Here is a 24,656-nt window from a genome sequence, read left to right on the forward strand (position 1 = left end):
GCACCCCCAGTTTTCTTTGGAAACCATTCTCTTCCAGTCTCTTCTACTATCAGCTCCATCTTGGGCTGTGACCCCAGCCACACCAATGACATTCATTCATTCATTCAACACATTTATTGAACACTTACTATAAGCTAGGCACTGTTCTAAGAGTTGGAGAAAGGACAGTGAACAAAATATAAAAATCCCTGCCCTCACAGAGCTTATATTCTAGGACTTTTATGGAAACTGCTGGGAATGAGAAGTACTCTTTCTTTCTGTTGTTCAATCTATCCTGAGAGGATAGCCTTCTTGCCACCAAAAGGAGAGACAGGGCATTAGACATAACGCTAGAGTGTCTGCACCCTGCCATACTTTTTCAGTTCTCTGTGCAGGAGTCTTTTTCTTTCTTTCTTTTTTTTTTTTTTTTTGCTTAAACCAGTGTGAACAGGGTCAGAAATGGAGGACCTACATCTGAAAGTCTCCCGACCAACCAATACCGTAAGCTCCCTCAGAAAGATATTTGATGCAAGTTTGGAAATGCCAAGTAAAACCAGGTAATTTTTCGAGAAGGCCCATTCTTGAATATTCCTCACTGCCAGGTACTGTTTTAAAGGTTCCTTCCATGTTGTCACTTCCAGTTTAAAAACCATGCCCCTAGGGGCATCTGGCTAGATCAGTCAGTAGAGCATGTACCTCTTGATCTGGGGGTTGTAAGTTCAAACCCCAAGTTGGGTGGAGAGATTACTTACAGAGAAAATCTTAAAAAAAAAAAAAAAGACATCCCCCTAAAAACCTCCTAGAATGGAGGAACCAGGTCATGGCCTCTCTCCAGTGTTCATTAAGAACCAAACCATATCAACAGCTCCAAAATGACCAGAAACAATGGTTCTAGCCACCTTGCCCTCTTGAAATTACCTGCCACTGCTGATGGCTACAGGTAGCATCACCTTTGCTTCCCAAAGGACTAAGTCACAATGCCTATTCTCAAGGTGGTTACTGGGTCCCAGAGCCTCTAATAACTGCTTTCAGGCCTAGGCAACTCAATGCAAGCATTGAGTGGTTTCTGACCAACGCTCAGTGCTCCATCTTAGACAACAGCACCCCCAGTTTTCTTTCCAGAACACTCTGTACTCACAGCTGGCAGAAGTGTCTGAACGAGACACAGATAACCAAAGTTAATTGACCACATCCTATTTAACAGGAAACCTACCAGCCAGCTATTTTAGACATATTCTCACTTCCTTCGTCCGCTCCTCCTACAGTGTGAAATTTGATGGGAAATAAGAGTGTGCAAAAAAGACAAAATGGGGGGAGTGACAGCGAGGACCCCAGAATTCTTTTTTTAAAGGTTTTATTTATTTTTTAACACTATTCTTACTATTTTTTTAAAGATTTTATTTATTTATTCATGAAAGACACAGGGAGAGAGAGGCAGAGACAGAGGCAGAGGGAGAAGCAGGCTCCATGAAGGGAGCCCAACGTGGGACTTGATCCTGGATCAAGGATACCCTGAGTCGGAAGCAGACACTCAACCGCTGAGCCACCCAGGCGTCCTGGTTTTATTTATTTATTTGAGAGAGAGAACACAAAACAGCAGCAGAGGGAGAGGGGAAAATAGACACCCTACAGATGCGGGGCTCAATCCCAGGACCCCAGGATCATTACCTGAGCCAAAGACAGACCTTAACTGTCTTAAGCCACCCAGGTACCCCATAATTCTGACAGAAAAAGGCTTAGGGGAATCTCCCTGGTGGAAGAGAGGCAGGAGGCTTGTCCTTCATGTGTATTTTGGGGTGATCTGGTGTCAGCTGGTAGAAATTGTGGGAGACTAACATTTCCCCCAAGCCATCCTTTGATGCTGCCATTACAGTGGTTTGCATCCAGTCTTCAGTCCAATACTAAGAATAAGTGGATTGCATTGTTTCAAGATAATACAAAACTCTAAGATGTATGTATAAATGTTAATTATAAGGACACCTGGCTGACTTAGTCGGAGGAGCATGTGACTCCTGATCTCGGGGTCATAAGTTTGAGTCTCATATGGCATGTAGACATTACTTAAGTACATTTTTCTTAACTTTCAAACGTTAATTATAGCATTTTTTCAAGGAAGAGTCTTGTTTTAAAATGTTCAAAAGAATGATTAAATTATATCCATCAAGACTTCCCCTCTGGAGGCACAGGCAATAGAGATATCACATGGGAAGCTCCATCTGCCGTGTGTGTGTGTGTGTGTGTGTGTGTGTGTGTGTGTGTGTAACCATCAGTAATGTCTTTTGCTTTTGCAAAAGGAAAGACAGAGTCATCGGCTGGATTTGGTTGCATTTTTCTCTCCCCTGCCCCTGTTTCCTGTTTAGGGGAGGCTGTCCCCCTAAACCTGAGAGCATCACCAAGATGCAGCTTCCCAGAGAGGCTTCATTCTCAGAGCACTGCTAACCACTACTCCCCTGAAAGTGGTACAAGGCAGTAAAGAATTGCTCCACCATGCCACAGTATCTTGGTCCTTGTCACCAAATAAACTCCCTCACACCTGAATTTCTCCTTCCAAGACCATTGGCAGAGGACCACTGGGTGTGTAATGCCTCCTAGAGCTATTATTAGTCAACTGTAGAGCAACTGTCCATTCTCCTTCCAGCTCAGGGAACATCGCACTACACATTTTTCCTCCTCAATCACAGAAAGGAGGTTTTCACACAGACATTAGCCCCATAGTTTGCAAACAGAAGTAAGTTCTTAGTAGGGGTGCCTGGCGGGCTCAGTCCAAAGAGCATGTGACTCTTGATCTTGGAGTCACAAGTTTGAGCCCCACGTTGGCTGTAGAGATTACTTAAATAAATAAACAAATTTAAAAAAAAAAGATGTAGGTTCTCAGTAGAGCATTTGAAGTCAGACAGACGTGGGGATCCCAGATCTAGCACTTTGCTGCTGTTTCTGTTCACTCGGGCTACTATAACAAAACAGCAGAGAATGGAAGAAATTGATTTCTCATAGTTCTGGAGTCTAGACGTCCAAGATCAGGATGCTGACATAATCAGGTGAGGACCTTCTTCCTGGTTCACAGCTGGCACCTTCCCCCTGAGTCCTCACATGCTGGAAGGGGGGAAGAGATCTCTCTAGAGCATCTTTTATGAGGGCACTAATCTCATTCCTGAGGGCACCTTCATGACCTAAGCACATGCCAAGTTCTCAACTCCTTTTTTTTAAGAGTTTATTTATTTATTTATTTTTAGAGAGAGAGAGAAAGAGAAAAGAACTCAAAAGCAGGGAGGGGCAGAGGGAGAAGCAGAGAATCTCAAGCAGACTCCATGCTGAGCATAGAGCTCAACATAGGGCTCAATCCTAGGATCCTGAGATCACAACCTGAGCTGAAAGCAAGAGTCAGCTTAACCAACTGAGCTACCCAGGCACCCCCAAAGTTCCAACTGAACAGCATCACCTCTGGGCATTAGGATTTCAACATAAGAATTTGGCAGGGGCTGGGCGGGGGGGGGATCACAAACATTTAGACCACAGCACTAAGTTAATTACAAAATGTGTCTGCATCCCACCCAAAATATAAGGATGCTGACAGAGCCTCCCTCACCAGCGCCTCCTTTGCCAGGTGGTTGTGAAGACTAAATGGTTTAACAAAAGTGAAACTCAGCACAAAGCAAGAGAGAAGCTAGGACAAATCTTTTAATTGAAATTCAACCCTGAGGATGATCTAGTGGCCTCTCAGACTCTGAGACTGTGGAGGTGGCTTTCAGACAAGCACTTGCCTACTGATGAGTTTCCCTTCCCCTGGAAGTCCACTGGCAAGGTACTTTGGGACGCCGAAGGAAGTTCTATTCTCTTCCCAGTCATCCAGTGAAACTTTCCCTGCCCTTCCTGGCTCACCAACTCAGGCATGCAAGCAGGTATTCAATAAACATCTATTTTATCACACATCTGCAACAGGACAGCACCAAGGACAGAGTCTGGGCTCTCCCGAAGCCTGGCACCTAGTGTGGCCCAAAAACAAAGAGAGAGCATCCACCCTGAGTTTGAGGGAGGCTCTGTTCAGCATCTGGCTGACAGCTAAATCATACTGGCTGCAATCAGTGAGACCAACAATCTCATATGCAGCTGGCTGGAGCATACATGGACAGAACCATCTAGGAAACAATTTGGCTACAGTTCTCAAGAGCCTTCGCAAATTTATTGTCCTAGGCATTCTCATTCTGAACATATATTTCAAAGAAATGTTAAGAAACTCAGATAAAGATTTATGGACAAAGAGGTGTATCATGGCAATTTTTAAAAAGGGAAAATCTTTCTTGAAAATGTTCAACAAAAGAGAATGACTAAATTCTATCCATATGATGACATATCCATATGATGGAATATTATGACATCCATGATGAAATATTACGGTGTTTTCAAAGAAAATTGGATGACACGAGAAAATACCCATGATTCAGTACTAAATGGCAAAAGCAGACACCCTGTACTATATGCATGAGACCTTTATCTTTGTAAAGATATATATGTGCACAGAAAAATAAACTTGAAGTTAACAGAGCGCCTTTCTGGGTGGTGGGGATCAGGGATGACTTTTCTGGAAACGGATCCAAAAAATTCTCTATAATACACCTGAATTAAATTGTTAATTGGAATGATATATATGTATATATCACATATGCACATTATATTACACACTATACATATATATTATATATACATATTATATATACATTATACATATATACATGTTGTATTATATACAATATACATGTTTTATACACACACACATATACATATATACGCACACACACACACACAAAACATTGCTTTACTCTGTCACTGCATGGCAGGGGAGGGGACAATAGTGGAAGACAGCCAGTAGTGTTGCCAACCTTGCCACTTGATAAACCATATACCAACAACGTCAGCTCCATTAAGACGGATCACTCACTATGATTGTCCCCTGCTGCTTCCCTAGCACTTGAAGTGGTCCTGGCACACACAGTAGACATTCAATAAATGCCTGTGGGATAACTGAATGAATGCCTGGAGTCCAGCTCAAATAGTTCCCCGACCTCCCCTAAACTAATTACTCCTTTTTTTCTAGCCGCCCATAGCCATTATTACAAAGCTCCACAGCTAACAATTATGGGTCTGCCACCACTTGCTAAATTACAAGCTATCTTAATGCAGGAACTAAGTCTTATTTAGATTTATCTCTTTAGTCAGATAAATATTTGGTCAATAACTGAGTGATGGATGGAGGGGTAGATAGATGTCAGTTTGTTTACACCTTAGGAAGTTACCCATTTTAATGATGATTTAACCCTATTTTAACCCTACTGTAAATAGGTATTAATTTTGAGACCTGCTAATAGAACAAGATCTGAGTTGGGAGAAAGAGTCTTAGAAACAGTCTAAGCAGTAAACTGCAAAGTTTTTGGTGGTTCCAGCCTTGAAAGTTTCTTCCAACAAAATTTTACTCAGGACCCCAAAATATAAGAAGAGATAGGCAAGCAGCCACTCCACCAGAACCCTCCTTGACCTTAAGTCATCCGGGACTTGGAGGTGTAGTTTGAACACTGCCAATATCCACATATATTCACTTAATCAGTAACACATGAAAGGGTCTCCAGAAGGGGGCAGAAGAACCAGGACTAGAACCCCAGTGTCCTGACCCATACCCACTTCCTTGCACAGCCTCCTCTGGTCAAGTTCATCTATGTTTTACAGCAGATCAAACACTCGGCAATCCCAGCAGAGGCTAAGGAGCCAAGGCCCGGTACTCTGGGGCCACTCCTCATTTATTTCCCATGAAAATTAAAAAGGAACATCACTGTGACCCTCCAACGACAACATCCTTTACATAGCTTGAATCCCTACCTGCAGGAAGGCACGGACTACCAGACCTGTATTTATTCTTCTAAATCCCCATTTGTTGCTTACAGACACAGGAAACACAGTCTGCATTAACTGGAAGAACTCACTTGAGTCCTGTAGGTAAGTGCCGGGAACCGTGCCTCTCCTGAATTAAATGGATTATCCTAAAAGGAGCAAGGCCACCTTACTAGTTAATATCTTTAAGCACATAACTGTCTTTCATCTGAGAGCTCACACCTTCCCCAACAAAAGCTATTTTATCACAAGTGACTAGAAGACTGCCTGTTCGGTGTCTGATTTCAAATCTGCACTTCCATTTCCGAACAGCAAAATTATACAGAAAGCCCCACGTACGTAAAACCTGGACTCATAAAGGATTTCACGATCTAATTCTCTCGTTTTCAAAATACTCTCCATTCCAGTACTTCTGCACAGACTTCCAATAATAAGCACTGCCTTCATCAGACCTTCCGATCCTTAATCCCTAAATCCTTGCAAGTTTGCCAGTGTAAACCCAGGAACCCCTGCCGCTCGCAGGGCCGCACGCCCCCTTACACACTGATGCGCCATCTACGCCATTATCTCACTTTCTTAAAAAATTAAGGATTGGAAAATCCAGTGCGTTGTTTTAATGGGAAAAGGGGGCTCAAGGGAAGATAAAAAGGGGATCAAACCCCTATGTGGGAACCTGCGCTAGTATATTTATCAATGGGTATCAAGTACTACAGTCTAGCAGAGAAAATTAAGGGAGGCTGCAGCTTTGTGCCAAGCACAATGCCCCCCCCACCCCCCGCCCCTGCCCAAGTGATTCTGAAAGCCAGGGATGCCTTTTGATGCTGTGTGTGAGCTCTATAATTAACCCGGCCTCTCTCCCACAGTCCAGGAGTGGAGTGGGGCCTTTTGATATGAAGATTACCCAGGGCAGCATCTCTCCAGGGAACAATGAGATGAGACCCCACACACAGCCCACAGGGCTAGTCTCCTGGGGATAGGGGGGCAGCCTAACCTTTGGGCTTCAAGCAGCTGACTTGGTTTTCCATTCTCTGCTACTCACCTCCAGGATAGCACCCAGCTGTGTCTTGACCCCAGACATACCCAGGAGCTCACCCTGGAGGAAGAAATTCTCCCTGTGACTAGTTACATACACACTTTTCCTTTCTCCTGCCACTTCTTCCAGAGCCTCTGAGGGTGAACCCAGAGCACCATTAGCAACTGAGAGACTGAAACTTAACCTCCACGGCCTATAATTTTGGCACAAGCAAAGCAAACATCGGAGTTTTAAATCCCATCACAGAGTGCTTTTAAGTTCTTTCTTACTTTGCACTTTAGACATGCATGAATAATCTTCCTACCTCCCATTAAACGATAATAATAGAAACTATTTCAAGCTGGCCCAAGCTCATTTGAGAAAATGAGTTGAAAACGTCTGCCCTTCAAACAAAACAAGAGAGCATAATTAAGTGGAGCTTAAATTTCATCATCTGAAAACCAGGAGACCCTCAACCTTCTATGGCTCCCAGATCCCAAGAATAAAATTCAAACTTGAGAGCATCCAGTCCTCTCCAGGTCCACTGTTGACCACTCCCCCTTACCCTCCTGGAGCCTCCTGTGTTCCCAGACATCACTCTTCTTCCTGCCTCACCCCTGCTGTGGCAGGTGCCCTCACCTTGAATGTCTTTCCTCCCCTTCTCCCATATCCCCTAGCAATTCTCTACTCATCCTTTGGGCCCAACAAACATCACCTCTCCCGGGAAGTCCTCCTCAACTGACCCCCACTCTAAACCAATGATCCCCAGTTCCATCCTTAGTTGCCAGTCTCTCTTTGTAACCCCAACCACATTTGGCCCCATAGACAATCATGTGTCTTCTGCCCACCCCAACTGAAATGAATGTTCCTGGGGCCAGTCTTTACACTCAAACGTTTGTGTTAGAATCATTTTAAACCAAATGTAAGCAACTCCCTGAACTCCTCTGAGTTTCTACTGACTCCTCTGGAGAATGGAGTTGATAACTGTTTTTCTCTCTGCATTACAGTTTGTTAGGGCCTCATTAGGAGGCTCAAGCTTTATTTATTTATTTATTTATTTATTTATTTATTTATTTATTTATTTTATTTATTTATGATAGTCATACACACAGAGAGAGGGGGGGGGGGGCAGAGACACAGGCAGAGGGAGAAGCAGGCTCCATGCACCGGGAGCCCGACGTGGGATTCAATCCCGGGTCTCCAGGATCGTGCCCTGGGCCAAAAGCAGGTGCCAAACGGCTGCGCCACCCAGGGATCCCAGCTCAAGCTTTAGAGGGCACTAACCAGAAGACTCTGAAGCTATTTCAGAGGCTGGATGACTTGAGCAACATGTGTATGACTCCGCAGCTAACATCTTTTATTTAACATCTAAAGTTGGGACGCCTGGGTGGCTCAGTGGTTAAGCATCTGCCTTCAGCCCAGGGCGTGATCCTGGAGACCCAGGTTTGAGTCCCACATCAGGCTTCCTGCATGGAGCCTGCTTCTCCCTCTGCCTCTGCCAATGTCTCTGCCTCTCTTTCTGCGTGTCTCTCACGAATAAATAAATAAATAAAATCTTAAAAAAAAAAAAAACATCTAATGTCCCAGACAGTCAGCAGTCTTCCCAGAGGGTACAGCTTACACCCAGGAAATAAAACATACCTTAAACAAAGGGGAAAGGGGCAAACAAAACAAAACAAGAAGCAAACAAAAAGCCCTCATCCACAAAAGTTCTCTAACACCTCTGAGCGGCACCATCCAGTACTGTAACATGTGGCTGCTGAGCACATGAGATGTGGCCAGTCTGAATCAACATGCATTGTAAACATCAAGTATGCACTGGGTTTCCAAAGACTCTGCACAAAAACGTAAAATCTCAATAATGTGTACTATCCACTGTCCGTTAAAAGGTTATTTTAGATGATTCATTTCCCCTGTTGTTTTGTCCGTTTGTTTCTTTACTTTTTTTTCAATGCAGTTACTGGAAAATTTAAAGTTACATGTGTTGCTGACATTATGTACTGGTTGGACAATGCTGCTCTAGAAGAGTCCTGTTTTCAGACTGTCCTATCCCAGCTGAATGAGCAGATCTCCCCCCAGGACATTCAGGTTCCTCTCAGGGTTACAGCACCTAACTACCCACCACACGTTTGAAAGTTGTTCATTTTTTTGGTTGGGTCTGCATCTAGCTGTGGTGTTAACAGAGTTGTTCTTTGCTCCAATGGGGCAGCTCGCTCACTGCCCAATCAAACTGACAATCCAATTGGCAATGATAGTGGCTAACAATTCCACCCCAACCACCCCAGGAAGCAGGATTTTCTTCCTGGTTCCCCATCAGTATCGATGTGTTCATTTTTTCAAATATACAGTTACTGATTGCTGTGGTCTCAACGTTGGTATCCTCCCCACTATTTATATTTATATTTATATGTTGGAAACACATGCCCAAGGTGATGATGGGGTTGGGGGGTTAGGTCATGAGGGTGGGGTCCTCATGGATGCTCCCTCACCCCTTCGGCCATGTGGAGCTACAACAAGAACTCTGTGCACCAGGAGAGGTCCCTCAATCATGCTGGTGCCCCGATCTTAAAATTCCAGAACCATGAGAAATTAATGCCAGTTGTCGATACATCACCCAGTCTGTGGAATTTTGTTGCAGGAGCCTGAACAGGGACCAGGAATAGCTACAGGTGCCAGGCTCTGTTCCAGATGCTGAGCTACAGTGGTAAACAAAGCACAGCTGCTCTTACTGACCCAATACACCAGAGTGCGTAACAACAGAGGTGCACCCACACAAAGCACCGTGGGGTGCAGATGAAGGACACCCATCCCCTCAGCCTGACCACGTGAGGCTGGATGAAGATTTTACACAGAAGACAACATACATACTTTGACCTTAGAACACACACAGTGGAAGTGAGAAGTGTCATCTGAACACAGGTGACAGCACCAGCCCCCAGAGGGAATGAGCTCACCCAGGGATAGAGTGTAGGGTAAGAAGAGAAGAGGCTATCAATGATTGTCCCGCTTAAAGTCCAGAGCTGGGCTTAAGGCCCTTCTAACAAATCACCTCCTGACCTAATTAGCTGAAAGCAGGAACGTGTACACAAAGCACAATAATGGGGTGAACAGCAGTCTGGTGTCAGTTGGACCTGAGCAGGGGTCCTATTTCAAATTTCCAGCTCTGTGACCTTAGAAGCTCAGGGACCTAAGCTCCCTGATCTCCAAGCCTCAGTTTCCTCATCTATACAATGGGACTGGTAAAAGCTCACCTCACAAGATCATGAAAACTAAATGTGATAACTGAAGTACCGCAATTGGCACACTGTCTGGTACACAGCAGGTACTCAATAAGTGAGCATAGTTGTATTATTCTCTCTGTGTGTGTATGTGTTTTATTCTTAAGAAAGCATCAGAAAGGGACACCTGGGTGGCTCAGCTGTTGAGCATCTGCCTTTGGCTCAGGTCGTGATCCTGGAGTCCTGGGATCCCACATAGAGCTCCCGGCAGGGAGCCTGCATCTCCCTCTGCCTATGACTCTGCCTCTCTCATGAATAAATAAATTAAATCTTAAAAAAGAAAGAAAGAAAGAAAAAGAAAGAAAGAAAGAAAGAAAGAAAGAAAGAAAGAAAGAAAGAGATAATGAAAGAGAGAAAGAAAGAAAGAAAGAAAGAAAGAAAGAAAGAAAGAAAGAAAGAAAGAAAGAATCAGAAAAACATAAAATCTAAAGAAGGGTTTCCTAGTTATTGTTATTCTGGGCTGAATTATTCTTTGTTGGCGGGGAGCAGCGGAGGGGGAAGCTGTCCAGTGCATGCGGGATATTTAACAGCATCTCTGGCTTCTACCTATTAGATGCCAGTAGGACATCCCTCCGCAGGTGTGATAACCAAATTATCTCCAAATACTGCCAAAAGTCCCTTGCAGTGGGGGAGAGAAGGGAGCAAAATTGTCCCCCGTTGAGAACCACTGGTCTAAACCAAGTGAGGTGGAAAGTTCATCTGGAGGAAGGTCCAGTGGCTAAAAAGATAAGCTTTTTCAACATATAAAGAACCCTGAGCACTGACAGACCACCCTCCCACGCCACCCTTGGCTATCAAGCCCAGCAGGACTATCTCCAGCAAACAAAGGGCACCAAATATACCTTGGCCCCGCCCGAACCAGGATTATAGCCTTCTAACTACATCTCAAATCCTGCTCTGGTGACCATGGCAGAGATGGGTCTCTGCCCCAGATATGAATGCCGTCCACAGAGGCAGCTCCACCGGGCTTGCTCTTAAGAGTGGGGTGACTGTCCCCTATGCAGGAAGAAGCCACATGGTCCTCCTCTGCACACAACAGGTTCAAGCGTGGTGACAAAGGCCAATCAATCTTCTCCTATGCAAAGAGCCACGTAAACCACCCAACCGCTGCTCACTGAAGGTCTGCCACAGAACAACTGCTATTTTTCTGAAACAATTTTTCTTCCTCCTGAGTTCAGCTTCAGAAATGGCGCTGATAGTGTCCTGTGTTTCATTTTTCAAGTGTCACCTTGTAAAGCTAATGAGAACCCGAGGGGTAAGTATGTGCATAACTGGGGGGGAAGCTATGGCCTTTGCATTGAGCATGAAACCACAAAGCAGAGTTTTCACCAAATGAACTCTGCTTTTGTAAAATGCAACACTGAGGGGCGCCTGCATGGCTCTGTGGGTTAGGTTTGTGCCTTCAGCTCAGGTCATGATCCCGGTGTCTTGGGATCAAGCCCCACATTGGGCTCCCTGCTCAGTGGGGAGTCTGCTTCTCCCTCTCCCTCTGCCCCTCCCCTGGCTCCTGCTCTCTCTCTCTCTTTCTCTCTCAAATAAACAAATAAAATCTTTAAAAATAAAATGAATGAATGAAAGAAAGAAATACTCCATTGAGGCAGAGCTCAGGTTCAGCTGCCAAGGAAGTTGTGCCGGCACAGCTGGCAGAGGGTTCATGCAGACAGAAAGAAGCTACAACAGCCTGGACCCAGGAACCCCCTAGTAAACGTGGCAGTGCAGGGTACACACACCAAACGGATAAGCGCTTGTTGTGAACACGAAGATTTCCGTCTCAGGACCAGAAACCATAGCGCGTGCCCCCACCAATCTGTGTCCACTGTGTCTGCAGCCATTGCCAAGGTACTTTTCTTTCTCATTTCTCACTTGATCCTCACCATCAGCACCACGTTGGAGAGGGAATATGGCCACCTCCACTCGGCAAAGGAGGGGACCAAATCTCTGAGGCTGTGACTTCCACTCATTCAATTCATTATTAAGTTGCTACAATTCGCCGGGCACTTGCCCAAGTGGTGGGGGGTGGCCAGGTACCACGTCAGATCCTGTCAGAGCCTGGAGAGCCTTGAGGAAACTCTCAAAGAGAAGCAATATTGGCATTTGGGCAAGATGACCCTGATGGGCAGGAAGATCCCACTCTTTGCAGGATATCTAGTAACCCTGCCCCTGCCGAGACTGATGTCATCAGTCTTTAGACAATCAAAAGCACCCCCTACACGTTTCCAGGGTCACCTAAGCAGCTCAGCAGTTGAGTGTCTGCCTTCGGCTAAGGGCGTGATCCCGGGGTCCTGGGATGGAGTCCCACATCGGGCTCCCCACAGGGAGCCTGCTTCTCCCTCTGCCTGTGTCTCTGCCTCTCTCTCTGTATCTCTCATGAATAAATAAATAAAATCTTTAAAAAAAAAAGAGCATTCCCTATGTATTTCCAAATGTGGGGATAGGGGGTAGCCCCCAACTGAGAGCCCCTACAGATGTCCTGAACAACAGATCTTAAGTCAGACAGCCATGGTTCCTCAATCCTCTCCATCTGACCTAGACAAGTGATCTCCTCTATGCCTCTGTATCCACCCCCCTGTAAGATGATGACAATCACCATGTGTACCTTGTACGATTCCTTTGAGAAATAACATATTAAACACCTGGCCCATGTCAACCTGCAGAAATAATAGCCGATAAACACCTGTATTATTTCCCCAGCTCATCTCCTGTATGCCATTGTCTCCTTCCAACTTTAAAGCCACCTTCTCAGGGAAGCCTCGTCTGAGCACCTTCCTGCAAACTGCAGCCCCCAGCCGCTTCCATTTCACGTCCTCCTTCCTTGCTTTATTGTTCTTCTGTAGCATTTGTCATCATCAAAACATGCTCTGTTTTAAATATGCATGTGTTTATGGTGCCTCCCCCCAGAGAACAAATCACAAGGACATGAATTTTTGTCCATCTGGGTCCCTGCAGTATCTCCAGCACCCAGAACAGAACCGAACTCTTTTTTTTTTTTTTAAGATTTTATTTATTTATTCATGGGAGACACACAGAGAGAGATAGAGGCAGAGACACAGGCAGAGGGAGAAGCAAGCTCCATGCAGGGAGCCAGATATGGGACTCCATCCTGGGTCTCCAGGATCATGCCCTGGGCCGAAGGTGGCACTAAACCGCTGAGCCACCCAGGCTGCCCCAGAACCGAACTCTTAAGAAGCACTCAACAAAAACATCTTGAGTGGGGCAGCCCAGGTGGCTCAGTGGTTTAACGCCGCCTTCGACCCAGAGCGTGATCCTGGAGACCCGGTATTGTGTCCCATGTCAGGCTCCTTGCATGGAGCCTGCTTCTCCCTCTGCCTGTGTCTCTGCCTCTCTCTCTGTATCTCTCATGAAAAAATAAATAAAATCTTTTAAAAAAAAAAAAAAACATCTTAAGTGACGTCAAACGGATATAGTAGACAGCCAAGTTCTGGAAACTGGTCTCTGGACTACAGATTTTGTGTTCTTTTCTCTATAGCGAATGATCACAAACAATAATAAAGGTATAGCATGCCAACTGTTAAGAGATGTAAAGTGTGACATCACAACACTCCCTGAGAGGGGCCTTTGTGTCTTCCCCTTTCTGGGATTCTTCGAAGTTAACAGCTGCTAGCAGAAACCCAGCCATCAGCCTATTTCAACTGGAGCTGCCTTTGTGGGTTTTCTCCCCAAGACTTTTAGGATAATGACTCACAAGCCAGAGATTGATAAAGACGTAAACCCTTCTATTACTAGGTTTCTTTATCCTTATTCATATTGGCTTGAGTCAGAAATGAACTTCAGGTGATATTAGGGATATCAAATATCTACTCCTCCCACTTATCTACAGCTAGATGCTGACTCCCCACTCCCACAACTGGCATTAGGTTATTACCAATACTGTACCTGGACCCCAAGTTGGCTGCAGGGGGTCTGGCAACTACCGATTATATTCAAGACAAGGCCAGACCTGGGGTTAAGTCTAGGGGACACTAGCACCCTGGGAAGGAGACATCAGGTCTTCCATTTATGTTTAGTCTAAAAAAAAGAACTTTAACGAATGTTAATAATATAAATAGACACAGCCACTTCCACATAACCTGTCATACCAAGTTATAGGCCTTTCTGGACATGCAGGGGTCACGAGGAAGGAGGAGAGCCACCAGGTGAAGGGACTCTATGGCCACTTCAGGGGATCCCACTGCTCTTAGTGTAGTTCAATGGTTCGCCATTGACAACGAATCCGAAGTAGATCTACAGATCATATTATCCTCTTTCACTCTACGTAACCTTCACAAAATGGAGAGGAGGCTTAGGGAGATCCCAGACAAGAAACTACAGTGCACTAACACAACCCACACTCACACACTGCTCTGGGGCTCCATATGCCACCTTCCAAGGGAAAAGGATAATGGAACCAGAGTGCACAAGGTGTCAGTCAACAGAATGACCCAGATGATAACAAACATAAGGTTTTACCAGCACTACTCTTAGACAGAAATACCCTTATCCTGGAGATTCAGATAATGGTGGTAATATGTATAAATTATCTATAAACAAAATATATTAGCAATGACTAATGTTTTACCTCAAGTATGTTTTACCAACAGTATAGCCATGTGTGGTGAGTACTGAGGATGTCTGCTCATCACCCACTCCACCCCCTCTTCTAGAAGGCCTTTCTATACTGCAGAGACTGATAATTTAAGAGCTATACCTCTCAGGCTTCCTTGAAATGGATGTGCTTTTGGTTCCCCCAAAAAGAAGCCCTCACTCCAGATTTAGAAAGCAGACATGAGGCATAGGCCAACTTCCCGCCTTCTGGGTGGTTCTGCTGGAGGCTAACATGATGATGGGGACGTGAGGGGTTTTGCAACAGCACCTCGTGGTCCTTTCTCTGACTCTCTGGGTGCTGAGAGGTGGCTGCAGTGGGGAAGCAGCCTACTACTGGAATCAGGAACTGACCCCTGGTTTTCAGTTCCATCAGTCTGTTCTCAGACTCAGGAGTTCCAGGGACAGTCTGGGGCACTCCTGGTGGGCCAGTTTTGAGCAGTCACACCAAGATAGGTTTGTTTATAAATAATTACAGACAGCATCAGCAGGGACTCATTCCTGGAGGCTTGGCCAAGAGCCCTACATCTCTGGCCCTCCCCGTAATTGCAGTTTCACTTTCTGCTTCAGGCCCTGAACTCTGCATCCTAATAGAGCAGGAGAGCAAAGAGATTCAGGGGTCAAATGGAACAGACCACACCAGAAGCTGTTCGGGCCTGGCGAAGCAACTTGACCCTTCCCTTTGGCCTCCGCGCACACTGGTGAGGTGGGGACAGGAGGAAAGAGGTGTCTCTGAGAATCACCTATTTACTCTTTAAATGTTTCCTAAGAACCTCTGGGCCAACCTCAGAGACAAAAACTGTGTCCTAATAATCAAAAGAAGATGTACAAGCAAACAAACAACTACGATACACCTCTAAAAGGGCTGGAGAAGAGAAATTATAAAGGCTCAATGGCTGTACAGAAACTAAACTCTGTACTGTGATACTTTCCACCAAGAAATGTCTACATCTTTTTTTTTCTTTAGATTTTATGTATTTATTCATGAGAGACACACAGAGAGATGCAGAGACATAGTGCAGGGAGCTCAACATGGGACTTGACCCCAGGACCCCAGGATCATGCCCTGAGCCGAAGGCACAGGCTCAACCACTGAGCCACCCAGGCTCCCCCATCTATATCTATTTCTATTGGAACTTCCAGGGTCAAACCCCAGGTGAAACAACTTACTTCCCCACCTTTCCCGACCTCATCAGTTAATCAAAGAGAGCTACTACCTGCAAGCCCCGAGCCTCTGAAAATGGGTGCAAGCTCCCCAGGCAGAGCAGAAAAGGCTTTATGGGCCCACATGCTGGCAAAGCTTTTATGAAGCCCACAATTGGGGCTACTGGATCCTTCCAGGCCCTCAGTTGGAGCCTGCATCATGCTGGGTGCTTTTCTCATCACCTCATTGAGGTTATGGAGTGTGCCATGCTTTACAAAAAGTACTTGCACAATTTACAGAGGTGCCCTCAGAAGGCATCAACTGCAAGACAGTGGCTATGTTCTGTCCCACTAAGAAAGAGAAAGGCTGGCCGTGAAAGGACAGCCCAGAGCCAAGGGGCCATCTAGTACAGCACAGTCAAATTTCCTCCATATGAAAACGTTATTAAAAAAAAAAAAAAAAAAAAGAGTCTCTTAAAAACAAGAAAATACCATAACTTACAGGGTTAGGAAGCAGAGGAACTCCACACCAGGATCCACCCAGGTCTTCCACTTCGAATCATTGGTCCCTTCAATCTCCATATTCCTACTGAGTGCCTCCATACGTCAGGAGCTGGGGATGATTGTTTTTATTCATGAATGCCAAGGATCACACCCTGAACATTTTGTGGAAGAATTTCTCAATACGAGCTCTGTTAAAATTTTTCTCAAATCTCTTTTACTGAGTTGTAGTCTAGTTTAGGGGTGGTAGGGTTAGAGAAATGGGATTTACACAGTGACCACTTTACCAAAGTGCATGACCAGCTGCCCAAAGATAAACACGAAGCTGCAAGTAAGAAGAATCCTGGCTTCCCATGTGCTTGCCCCAGGCCCCCCACAGCAGACTCTCCTCAGACCCTCCAGGGCTTCCCATCCCAAATCTCTCTCCACACCACACTCTTTTCTGCTGCTCCTCCCTCTGCTATCCGCTTTGAACAATATGCTGCTTACCCTGCCCCTTCCCATCTCAAGGATGGGCTTTGGGCTGCCCTATGCCTAGAACATTCTTCATGGGATGGACGTGTGGATGGTTCCTTCCCTCCCTTAAAGTGTCTGCTCTCCAAGGTCATCTTACCAGTGACAGTCCCTAATTACCTCTATATTAAATTGCAACTCCTGCCTCCCACCCATCTCCCCTGCTTTGTTTTTCTCTCTTCACACCATCTGATACACTACCTATTTTACCTCTGCACGTGCTTAAAGTCTGGCTACCCTACTAGAATGTAAGTGCCCTGGGGGCAAAAATCAGTGTTGAATCCCCAAGTGCCTAGGACAATCCCTAGTGCCTAGCACAGAGCAGAAAAGAGAGAGAGACAGAGACAGAGACAGAGCTCATAAATTTTGATCAATCATGTTTGATCTAAGATATGTCAAATCATATTATGCTGAGTGAAATAAGTCAATCGGAGAAGGACAAGCAGTGTATGTTCTCATTCATTTGGGGAATATAAATAATAGTGAAAGGGAATATAAAGGAAGGGAGAAGAAATGTTGGGAAATATCAGGAAGGGAGACAGAACATAAAGACTCCTAACTCGGGGAAACGAACTAGGGGTGGTGGAAGGGGGGAGGAGGGCGGGTGTTGGAGGGGAATGGGTGACGGGCACTGAGGTGGACACTTGACGGGATGAGCACTGGGTGTTTTTCTGTATGTTGGTAAATTGAACACCAATAAAAATTAATTTAAAAAAAAAAAAAAAAAAGATATGTCAAATCACAGTTTCCAGGAATTTTTAACTGACAGACCAAACTCTTCAGTGACCTCATAGGAAGATGTACCTTCCTCTCCGTTGTCATAAAGATGAGGTCTCAAAACTCAAGAGAAGAGAAACAAAAAAGGGGAAGAAAAATAAAATGAAGAGCCAAGTGACCTTCCGGTTTTTCTAAGAATCTGAATTCCCAAGCCTGAGGCCTTTTGCATCTGCCCTCCCCAGATTAAGAAGAGTTCTTCCAGTTTGTGGATGGAAGAGGAGGAAAGGGTGGAGCTTATGCTTGTAAACTTTTGACTTCCTGTTTTTAAATGGCTGTGCTAGAGCTGGTCAGAAGCAAAATGACTTTCCAACCAGATAAATAGAAACTGCAGCCACTTCTGCTGCAGGATGGGTTCCCCTTAGCCCCAAGCCCCACAGAAATCTCCAGCCACTCTTCCCCTTGAGCCTGACCACCACTTTTTACTTCAGAAGGCAATGACTCAAGGATTCCTTAGCAGTGGCTAGAACTGTTAGAGGAAATTGCCTAAGTGCATCTGTCTTCCCTTAATGCAGCGAGGAAAATGCCCCACTGAGGCGCCAACATGTCACCGTTGGAGCGAGACCCCACATTGGACAAGTCTTACCCTTCAGCTATTTCATGTGCTTTCAGAACTCAGAATATCTGAGACCCTCCTGATGCCTTTTCAAAGGAAGTTTCAGATAGCCAAAGAACAGCCCCTACACATTGCTTTGACTCCAAACTCACTTCATGTCTAAGCAAAATATTCTTTTGTTTGTTTTTAAAAGTTTATGTATTTATTCATGAAAGACATAGAGACACAGGCAGAGGGAGAAGCAGGCTGGGGGGGGGGGGGGAGGCCAATTCAGGACTCAATCCCGGGACCCGGAATCACGACCTGAGCCAAAGGAAGAGGCTCAACTGCTGAGCCACCTAGGTGCCATAAGCAAAGACAGTCTTTAATGCAGAATTAAATGCATGCGGGGGCACCTGGCTGACTGAATCAGCTGAGCACTGGACTCCTCATCTCAAGTCTCCATCTCAGGGTTGTGAGTTCAAGCCCAGCGTTGGGTGTGGAGCCTATATTTTAAAATAAAAAAAATAATTTAATGTAATTAGAGGTAAAATGTGCACAGCAAAAAAGAAAAGAAAATGATACAGGACTGACATCCTGCAAAGGAAGGGGGACGGGGTGGAAACATATGCAAGTCTATAAATGGAAAAGTTGTGATTAAATTTTGTCTTTAAACTTAATAACTAATCACCATAATGGTGAATTTGTCTAAAATACATCAAAATGGGCACAAAACACATAATATGATCTCAACTATTTTTTTAATCTATATATTCTATAATTTGTAGAATAAAGCACCAGTTGTCTCTGGGTGGTGGAATAATAAATGACTGTTTTTCTTCTACACTTCCTAAATTTTCTAAAAAGAGCACATATTATGTTTATGATTGGACTAAAATTATAACACGCAAGTATTGGGCATTCAATCAAATCAAGTGAAGCTACGAAGGGGTAACCCAAGAAGTCTTTAAATAAAGGGTATAATCTTTCAATACACCCATCCAAGGCAAAGAAATCCCAAGCAACAGTGAAAGTAAACATACAGGCGAGAGGAAAAAAGAGTAAGAGAAGCAGGGAGAAAAGGCATTCTCCTCCGTGGGCTTCTCTTCTTTTAACAGGAGCTTTCAAACAAAACCACAATCCTCCGGAGTGACACAAAAGGAAGGTTCAGAGGAGCTGTCTTCACATACTGGGCACAAATGCAGCTCCAGGGGGCCTCTTGGCTTTGCCTTGCACAACAGAGCCCCATCAAAGCCCAGCCGTCTGGGGCAGGTATGCAAGACACTTTACTGTGAAGGATGCACATTTCCAGGAGGCGTTCCACTGAGCGACCCAAAAGTGTGCAGAAACCACCAGCATGTGGCTCCATTTTCATCAACTTCAGGAGCAGCTCACACCACAAAAGGTATTCGGCCTGCGGATGGGTTTCTTCAAGTCAGTAGCTAAGCAAAGCCAAGCTTCCCCAGGACCCAGGACACCAAGCAGTGCCCCAACTGTGTCCTACCTGGGGGAATGCTCTCATCTGCTGCGCAACAACTTAAACCAAATCTGTGTCTGCAGGAGGGGGGTGTCTCAGGTCTCAGAGACCAGGAAGGCAAGGAAGGGTCCCCACCAGACAGACCCAGACTCACTTGACAGGGCGTTCTTGTCAAGGCTGGAAAACCTTCCTGAAAACCAAAGAAGTGGGCCTTCTAGGGCTGAGCCACCTCATGCTTTCATCCAGCAAATATTTTACTGAGAGCCTACTAGGTGTCAGGCACTGTGTAGAACATGGGAATGAGAATGGGGCCTAAAACCTGATCCCGGGACGCCTGGCTGGCTCAGCCAGTAGAGCGTGTGACTCTCAATCTCAGGGGTGTGAGTCCAAGCCCCACATGGGGTATAGAGATGACTTAAAAATAAAATCTTTAAAAAAAAAGCAAAAAACAAACAAAAAAACAAAAACCAAAAACCTGATCTCAGCAAAGACTACGGACTCAGAGCATCAATGATCTAAAGAAGGACACCTGTGTGGCTCAGTGACTGGGTGCCTGCCTTCAGCCCAGGGCATTATCCTGGAGACCCAAGATCAAGTCCCACATCAGGCTCCCTGCATGGAGCCTGCTTCTCCCTCTGCCTGTGTCTCTCTGCCTCTCTCTCTCTGTGTCTCTCATGAATGAATAAGTAAATATATAAATCTTTAAATATATATATATATATATATATCTTCATTATCTTATATATATATATATATATATATATATATATATATATATATATATAAAGAAAGCTGCCTTACTGACAAAGCCTACTTCTGCCTAATGCTCCAACCAAATGAAAGATGGATCAACTACTCAAGTTTAGGAATTAGAATAGTACAAAAGACAATTGGCCCCACATCAGAATCAGAGGGGGAGACAGCCAGCCCTCCCCATCACTAGCAGTTTCCTTCCTCCTTTCTCTCCCTCTTCTCACACTCCAGATGTTCTCTGGCCACCAATGAAGCTGCGAATCCATTTCTTTTGGAATACTACTTTTCTATTTCAGATACAGGTACGTGGAACTCCTGCCAGAGGGCTCCAAATTTTTAGCAACACAATCTATGCCATGCTGTGGTCCCTTCTGCCTCCCCCTGGGTAAGCTGGAAAGCCTGAAGCTGCAGAGCCTGGTGAAAGGATCATCCCACCACTACCCTAAATCAAAGAGGCAACTTTGGTCAGCTAACTTTTAAAGAAATCCAAAGTAGTAGAAAATATGTACATAGCATCAGCTTTCATCAGGTTTGTTTCATGCCAGTAAAGTTTAATAAAACAGAAAAAAAAAGGAAAGGAAAATGTTTAATATTGGTTTCAAAACATATCTTTATGTCCCATGTCATCATAAACTGCTGGCACAGAGTTTTCGTGGAACCAAATGCAATACAAAATAAGGAAGACTCTTCAATTGACCCATCTTCAGGTATACATTCAACAGAAGGTATGGAAAGTACCAGCTGCTGAAGACTGGGGAAAAAGAAGACCATACTCATATAGATATGAATAATAAACAAATGCCATTTCTGGGAGGACATGGGACCCAGAAGGGAAGCAAAGGCTGAGAACAAAGGCCAAGGGCAGAGGATCCTTATCAGAGCACCCATAGAGAAAGTTTAGTCTCCCTGATTCCCAAAGGCTAGTCTGAAAAGTCCAGTGCCACTTTCAAGCCAACGTTGTAAACGAGGGCTGGAAATTTTAGCAAAGTGCCAATTACAAGTTGGAAGCTTCTTCCTCATGTCTCCGGTTAGAAAGTTCCTTCCTAATTCTTGGACAAGAAAAGCAAAGCCCAAGCTGCCCGAAAAGCACAGAGAGCGATGGTATTAGTTAGTATCTCCCCAGACAATTAACAGGTACAGAGAAGTTAAAGTGCATTCCCAACACAGTCTAATAGCCATCCCTGTTCTAGGTCGGCATTTCTGCAGAGTACTACCTGGCATGTTCCATCCAGGCAAAATTTTAAGCGACCTAAACACATGTCTACAGTCTAGACCAAATCCTTCGGCCCTTTGTTTAAACTGGTTGAGCCTAAGTGTACTCGCACACCACCCAGTCCCCCAGTCTCTGGGGTGGAGTCTGGCCTGGCCTCCAGGATGCTTCTGTCTGTCTGGCCTTGGATGCTGCAACCACTGCCCACGGCCCAGAACCTAAGTGATGAGGTCCATTTTTAAATCCCTTAGAAGTTTCCCAACCACCGGTTTGGGTGAGGAGACAAACAGGGCTGCAGTTTGCTGACATGAAACTAAAAATACCCCGTTGCAAACAAAAGCCATCTTTTACAAGTCTGGCTCGGATGTCCTGAGGTTACGTGTGGTAGCGTCAGAACATATCCTTGGCAAGGTGGCCGCCTTAACAACTGCTCCAGCCCGTGAGTGCCCGGCTGTCAAGGAAGCTCACCCCGGCAGCCCTGCCTGATTGATGGAAAGAACAGCTTCGGTCCTCTGCCACCCACCCAAACACAGGCTGGAAGAATTCAAGGCTGCGTCTGCTCAAAGTGTTAGATACGCACTGAAAGGAGAAGGGGGGGTAAAAACAAAAAAACAAAACAAACAAACAAACAACCCCATTTCCCTGGAAGGAAATGTGCTTCCAGTTCCCTCCTTGCAATTATAAAAGCAAATTATTGCTGTGGCTCTACTGAGAAAGGCAACTCGGAGGCGTAGAAAAAAAAAGGGGGGATTTCGAAGCCACTGTGACCCAGAGGGGCCTGCGGGGTGAGGTGGGGCGGGGACACCACGGCTCCCCGGGGAGATGAGCCACCAGCCGAGCCGAGGCCTCCTCGGGTGGTTTTTACCTGTTGGGCTTGCAGGCGGATCGCCGCGCTCCAAGGCGCCCCTTACCTCCTCGGGTCCCAAACTTTCCTTAGCGCCCCTTGGAAGGGGCGAGCCTCCATCCTCCCCTCGTCCAGATTTCAGACGTGGAACTTGTCTAAGCTTTCGAGGGCTGGGGGGGGGGGGGGTAGGCGGGGGGGGGTGAGGGAGGCCCATAGTCACAGGCCCCGAGCCCTCCGGGGACTTCGGATGCTCGGACGCCAGGAGGGGGGAGGCAACCTGACCGTCAGCCCCGGGCCGGGCCAAAGTTTCCTCCAAAACTGCTGCGGCCGAGGCGGGGGCAGGGGCCGTGACCAGCGCAGGGTGGGAAGAGCCGCGGGGGTGGGGGCGCAGGGTGAAGCAGGCCCCGGGGCACCGGCCGCAAGGCCGACGTGGAGCCAGCCCCGGGGGGCAAACACCGGGCACCCCGCCTCTCCCCACACCTCTGCGCGGCGCCGAGCCCAGGACACGTGGGAGTCAAGCCTCGGGCTCCCCGGCTCGCAGCAGGGACTAGCGACCTCGGCGGGGGCACAGCCTTCGCCCCCGCGCCCTCCGCCCCCGACCCCCAGGAAAAGGCAGCGGGCCCGGGCGCAGGGCGGCCGCTCCCGGCGTCGCTTTCATCCCCAGATCGCGGCACCAGCGGGGAGTTGCGTTCCGTGCAAACCCGCCTCCCACCACCCGGAGCTGAGCTGCACACGACCTCTCTACCTTGCTCTGCTACCTCGCAGACAGACAGACAAGAGACACAAAGAAAAAAGGGGGAGAGAGAGAGGAAAAAAAAAAAAAAAAAACGAAACCCACCAACTACCGCCCCTCCTGCTCCCATCCTCCACCCTGGGGCCGGGAGGAAGAAGGGGAAGGTGAGCACGTCTTCCTTCCTCCTCTCCATCCCGACTCCGGGCAGACCGGGCAGCCAGGAGCCCCGAGGTGGCTGGGGAGGAGGTAAGGTTGGAAAAGGCAGAAGCCCGGCGCCAGCGAGCGGCCGAGGGAGAGCGCGAGAGGGGGAAAATATCCAACAAAACCACGCTAACGCGCCCCCTACCTGGGTGCAACATACTTTGGAAATAGAAGATGACCAGGATAAAGGATCCCAAGCAAGTGGCCAGCACCATCCGGCAAATTCTGTTCATCCTCATCACTTCCAGCAGCGCCGGCTTCATGGCTTTGTCCTGGCTACGGGGACCGGGCTGTCCGGGAGGCGCGCCGGGGCGCAGGAGCCGGGACCCTGCCGCGCGGAGCCGAGCCCGGGAGGCGCCGGGCAGGGCCGGGCAGGGCTCGGTGGGGGCACGCGCCGGCGGGCTCCGCGGCGGCTCTCGGGGCCCCCCGCCCCGGGCACGGGTCTGGAAGGCGCCGGAGTTGCCCGGGAAGTGCCGAGATGCGTGGAGCCGCCGGCTGCGCGCGCCCGCTGCTCCGGCTGCGGCTCCTCTCCGCCTCCCCGCCGCCGCCTCCGCTCTAGCCGGCGGCCGCCGCGCTGCCTCCTCGCTCGCGGGCCGGGCGGCTGGGGCGCGAGCGCGGGTGGTGCGGCCGCCGCGCTGGCCGCTGTGGCTGTGGGACGAGCCCCCTCCCTCCGCCCCGGAGCCTACTTCATTGCGCTCCGACGATCTGTACGCTCCGGGCTGGGCTTTACCAAATGCGACTCGCAGCCCCCGGCGAGGGGAGGGAGCCGGCGGAGAGCCGCGAGGGAGGAGGGGCCGGAGCGCCGGGGCGGGGCGTCGCGCTCCCCCCGCCCCTGCCCGGGAATTGGTCGCGTCCAGCTGTTTCCCGGGGAGCGCGGAGTGTGCGCCGCGCTCCCGCAGGGTCCCAAAAGCCCTCAGTCCCCGGCCGGGCTCGGCCGCCGTCTGCAGGTTGTGTCAGCGTTTCCATGACAAAACCCGGAGGAAAAAAAAATGCGAATAGAATCGCCGCGGTGCTGCCACCCACCCCCGCCGGCGTCTGCGGAGGGACGCGGCTGGGCGCGCCCACCGGGTGCCCGGGGCGGGGGGGCGCGGGGGCGCGGGGGGCGGGGGGCGGGGCCGAGAGGCTGCCCGAGCCCCCGGGGGCGGGAGCCCTGGTGCTGACGCTCGGTACCGGCGCTTTCGTTTTTTCATCCGAACCGCTGCCTGCCTCGAGCGCTGTTCTAAG

At 47.5% G+C, this 24,656-nt stretch overlaps 1 protein-coding gene across 2 annotated transcripts in view; it reads right to left on the reverse strand.

Annotated features, from left to right (window-relative positions):
• Nucleotides 1–24,219, reverse strand: part of CHST11 (carbohydrate sulfotransferase 11) — a 254,794-nt gene extending 230,575 nt beyond the window's left edge. The window contains exon 1 of one of the 2 annotated variants that reach the window (XM_072742664.1): nt 23,593–24,219. In XM_072742664.1, the coding sequence (XP_072598765.1) occupies nt 23,593–23,695 (103 nt within the window). In that variant the 5' untranslated portion in view covers nt 23,696–24,219. Of the gene's footprint in view, nt 1–23,577 lie in introns of both variants that reach the window. The other variant, XM_026010916.2, reaches the window with a different exon arrangement.
• Between the last annotated feature and the right edge of the window lie 437 nt (nt 24,220–24,656).

The sequence above is a fragment of the Vulpes vulpes genome, chromosome 16 (assembly GCF_048418805.1).
Source record: "Vulpes vulpes isolate BD-2025 chromosome 16, VulVul3, whole genome shotgun sequence".
NCBI classification, from domain to species: domain Eukaryota; kingdom Metazoa; phylum Chordata; class Mammalia; order Carnivora; family Canidae; genus Vulpes; species Vulpes vulpes.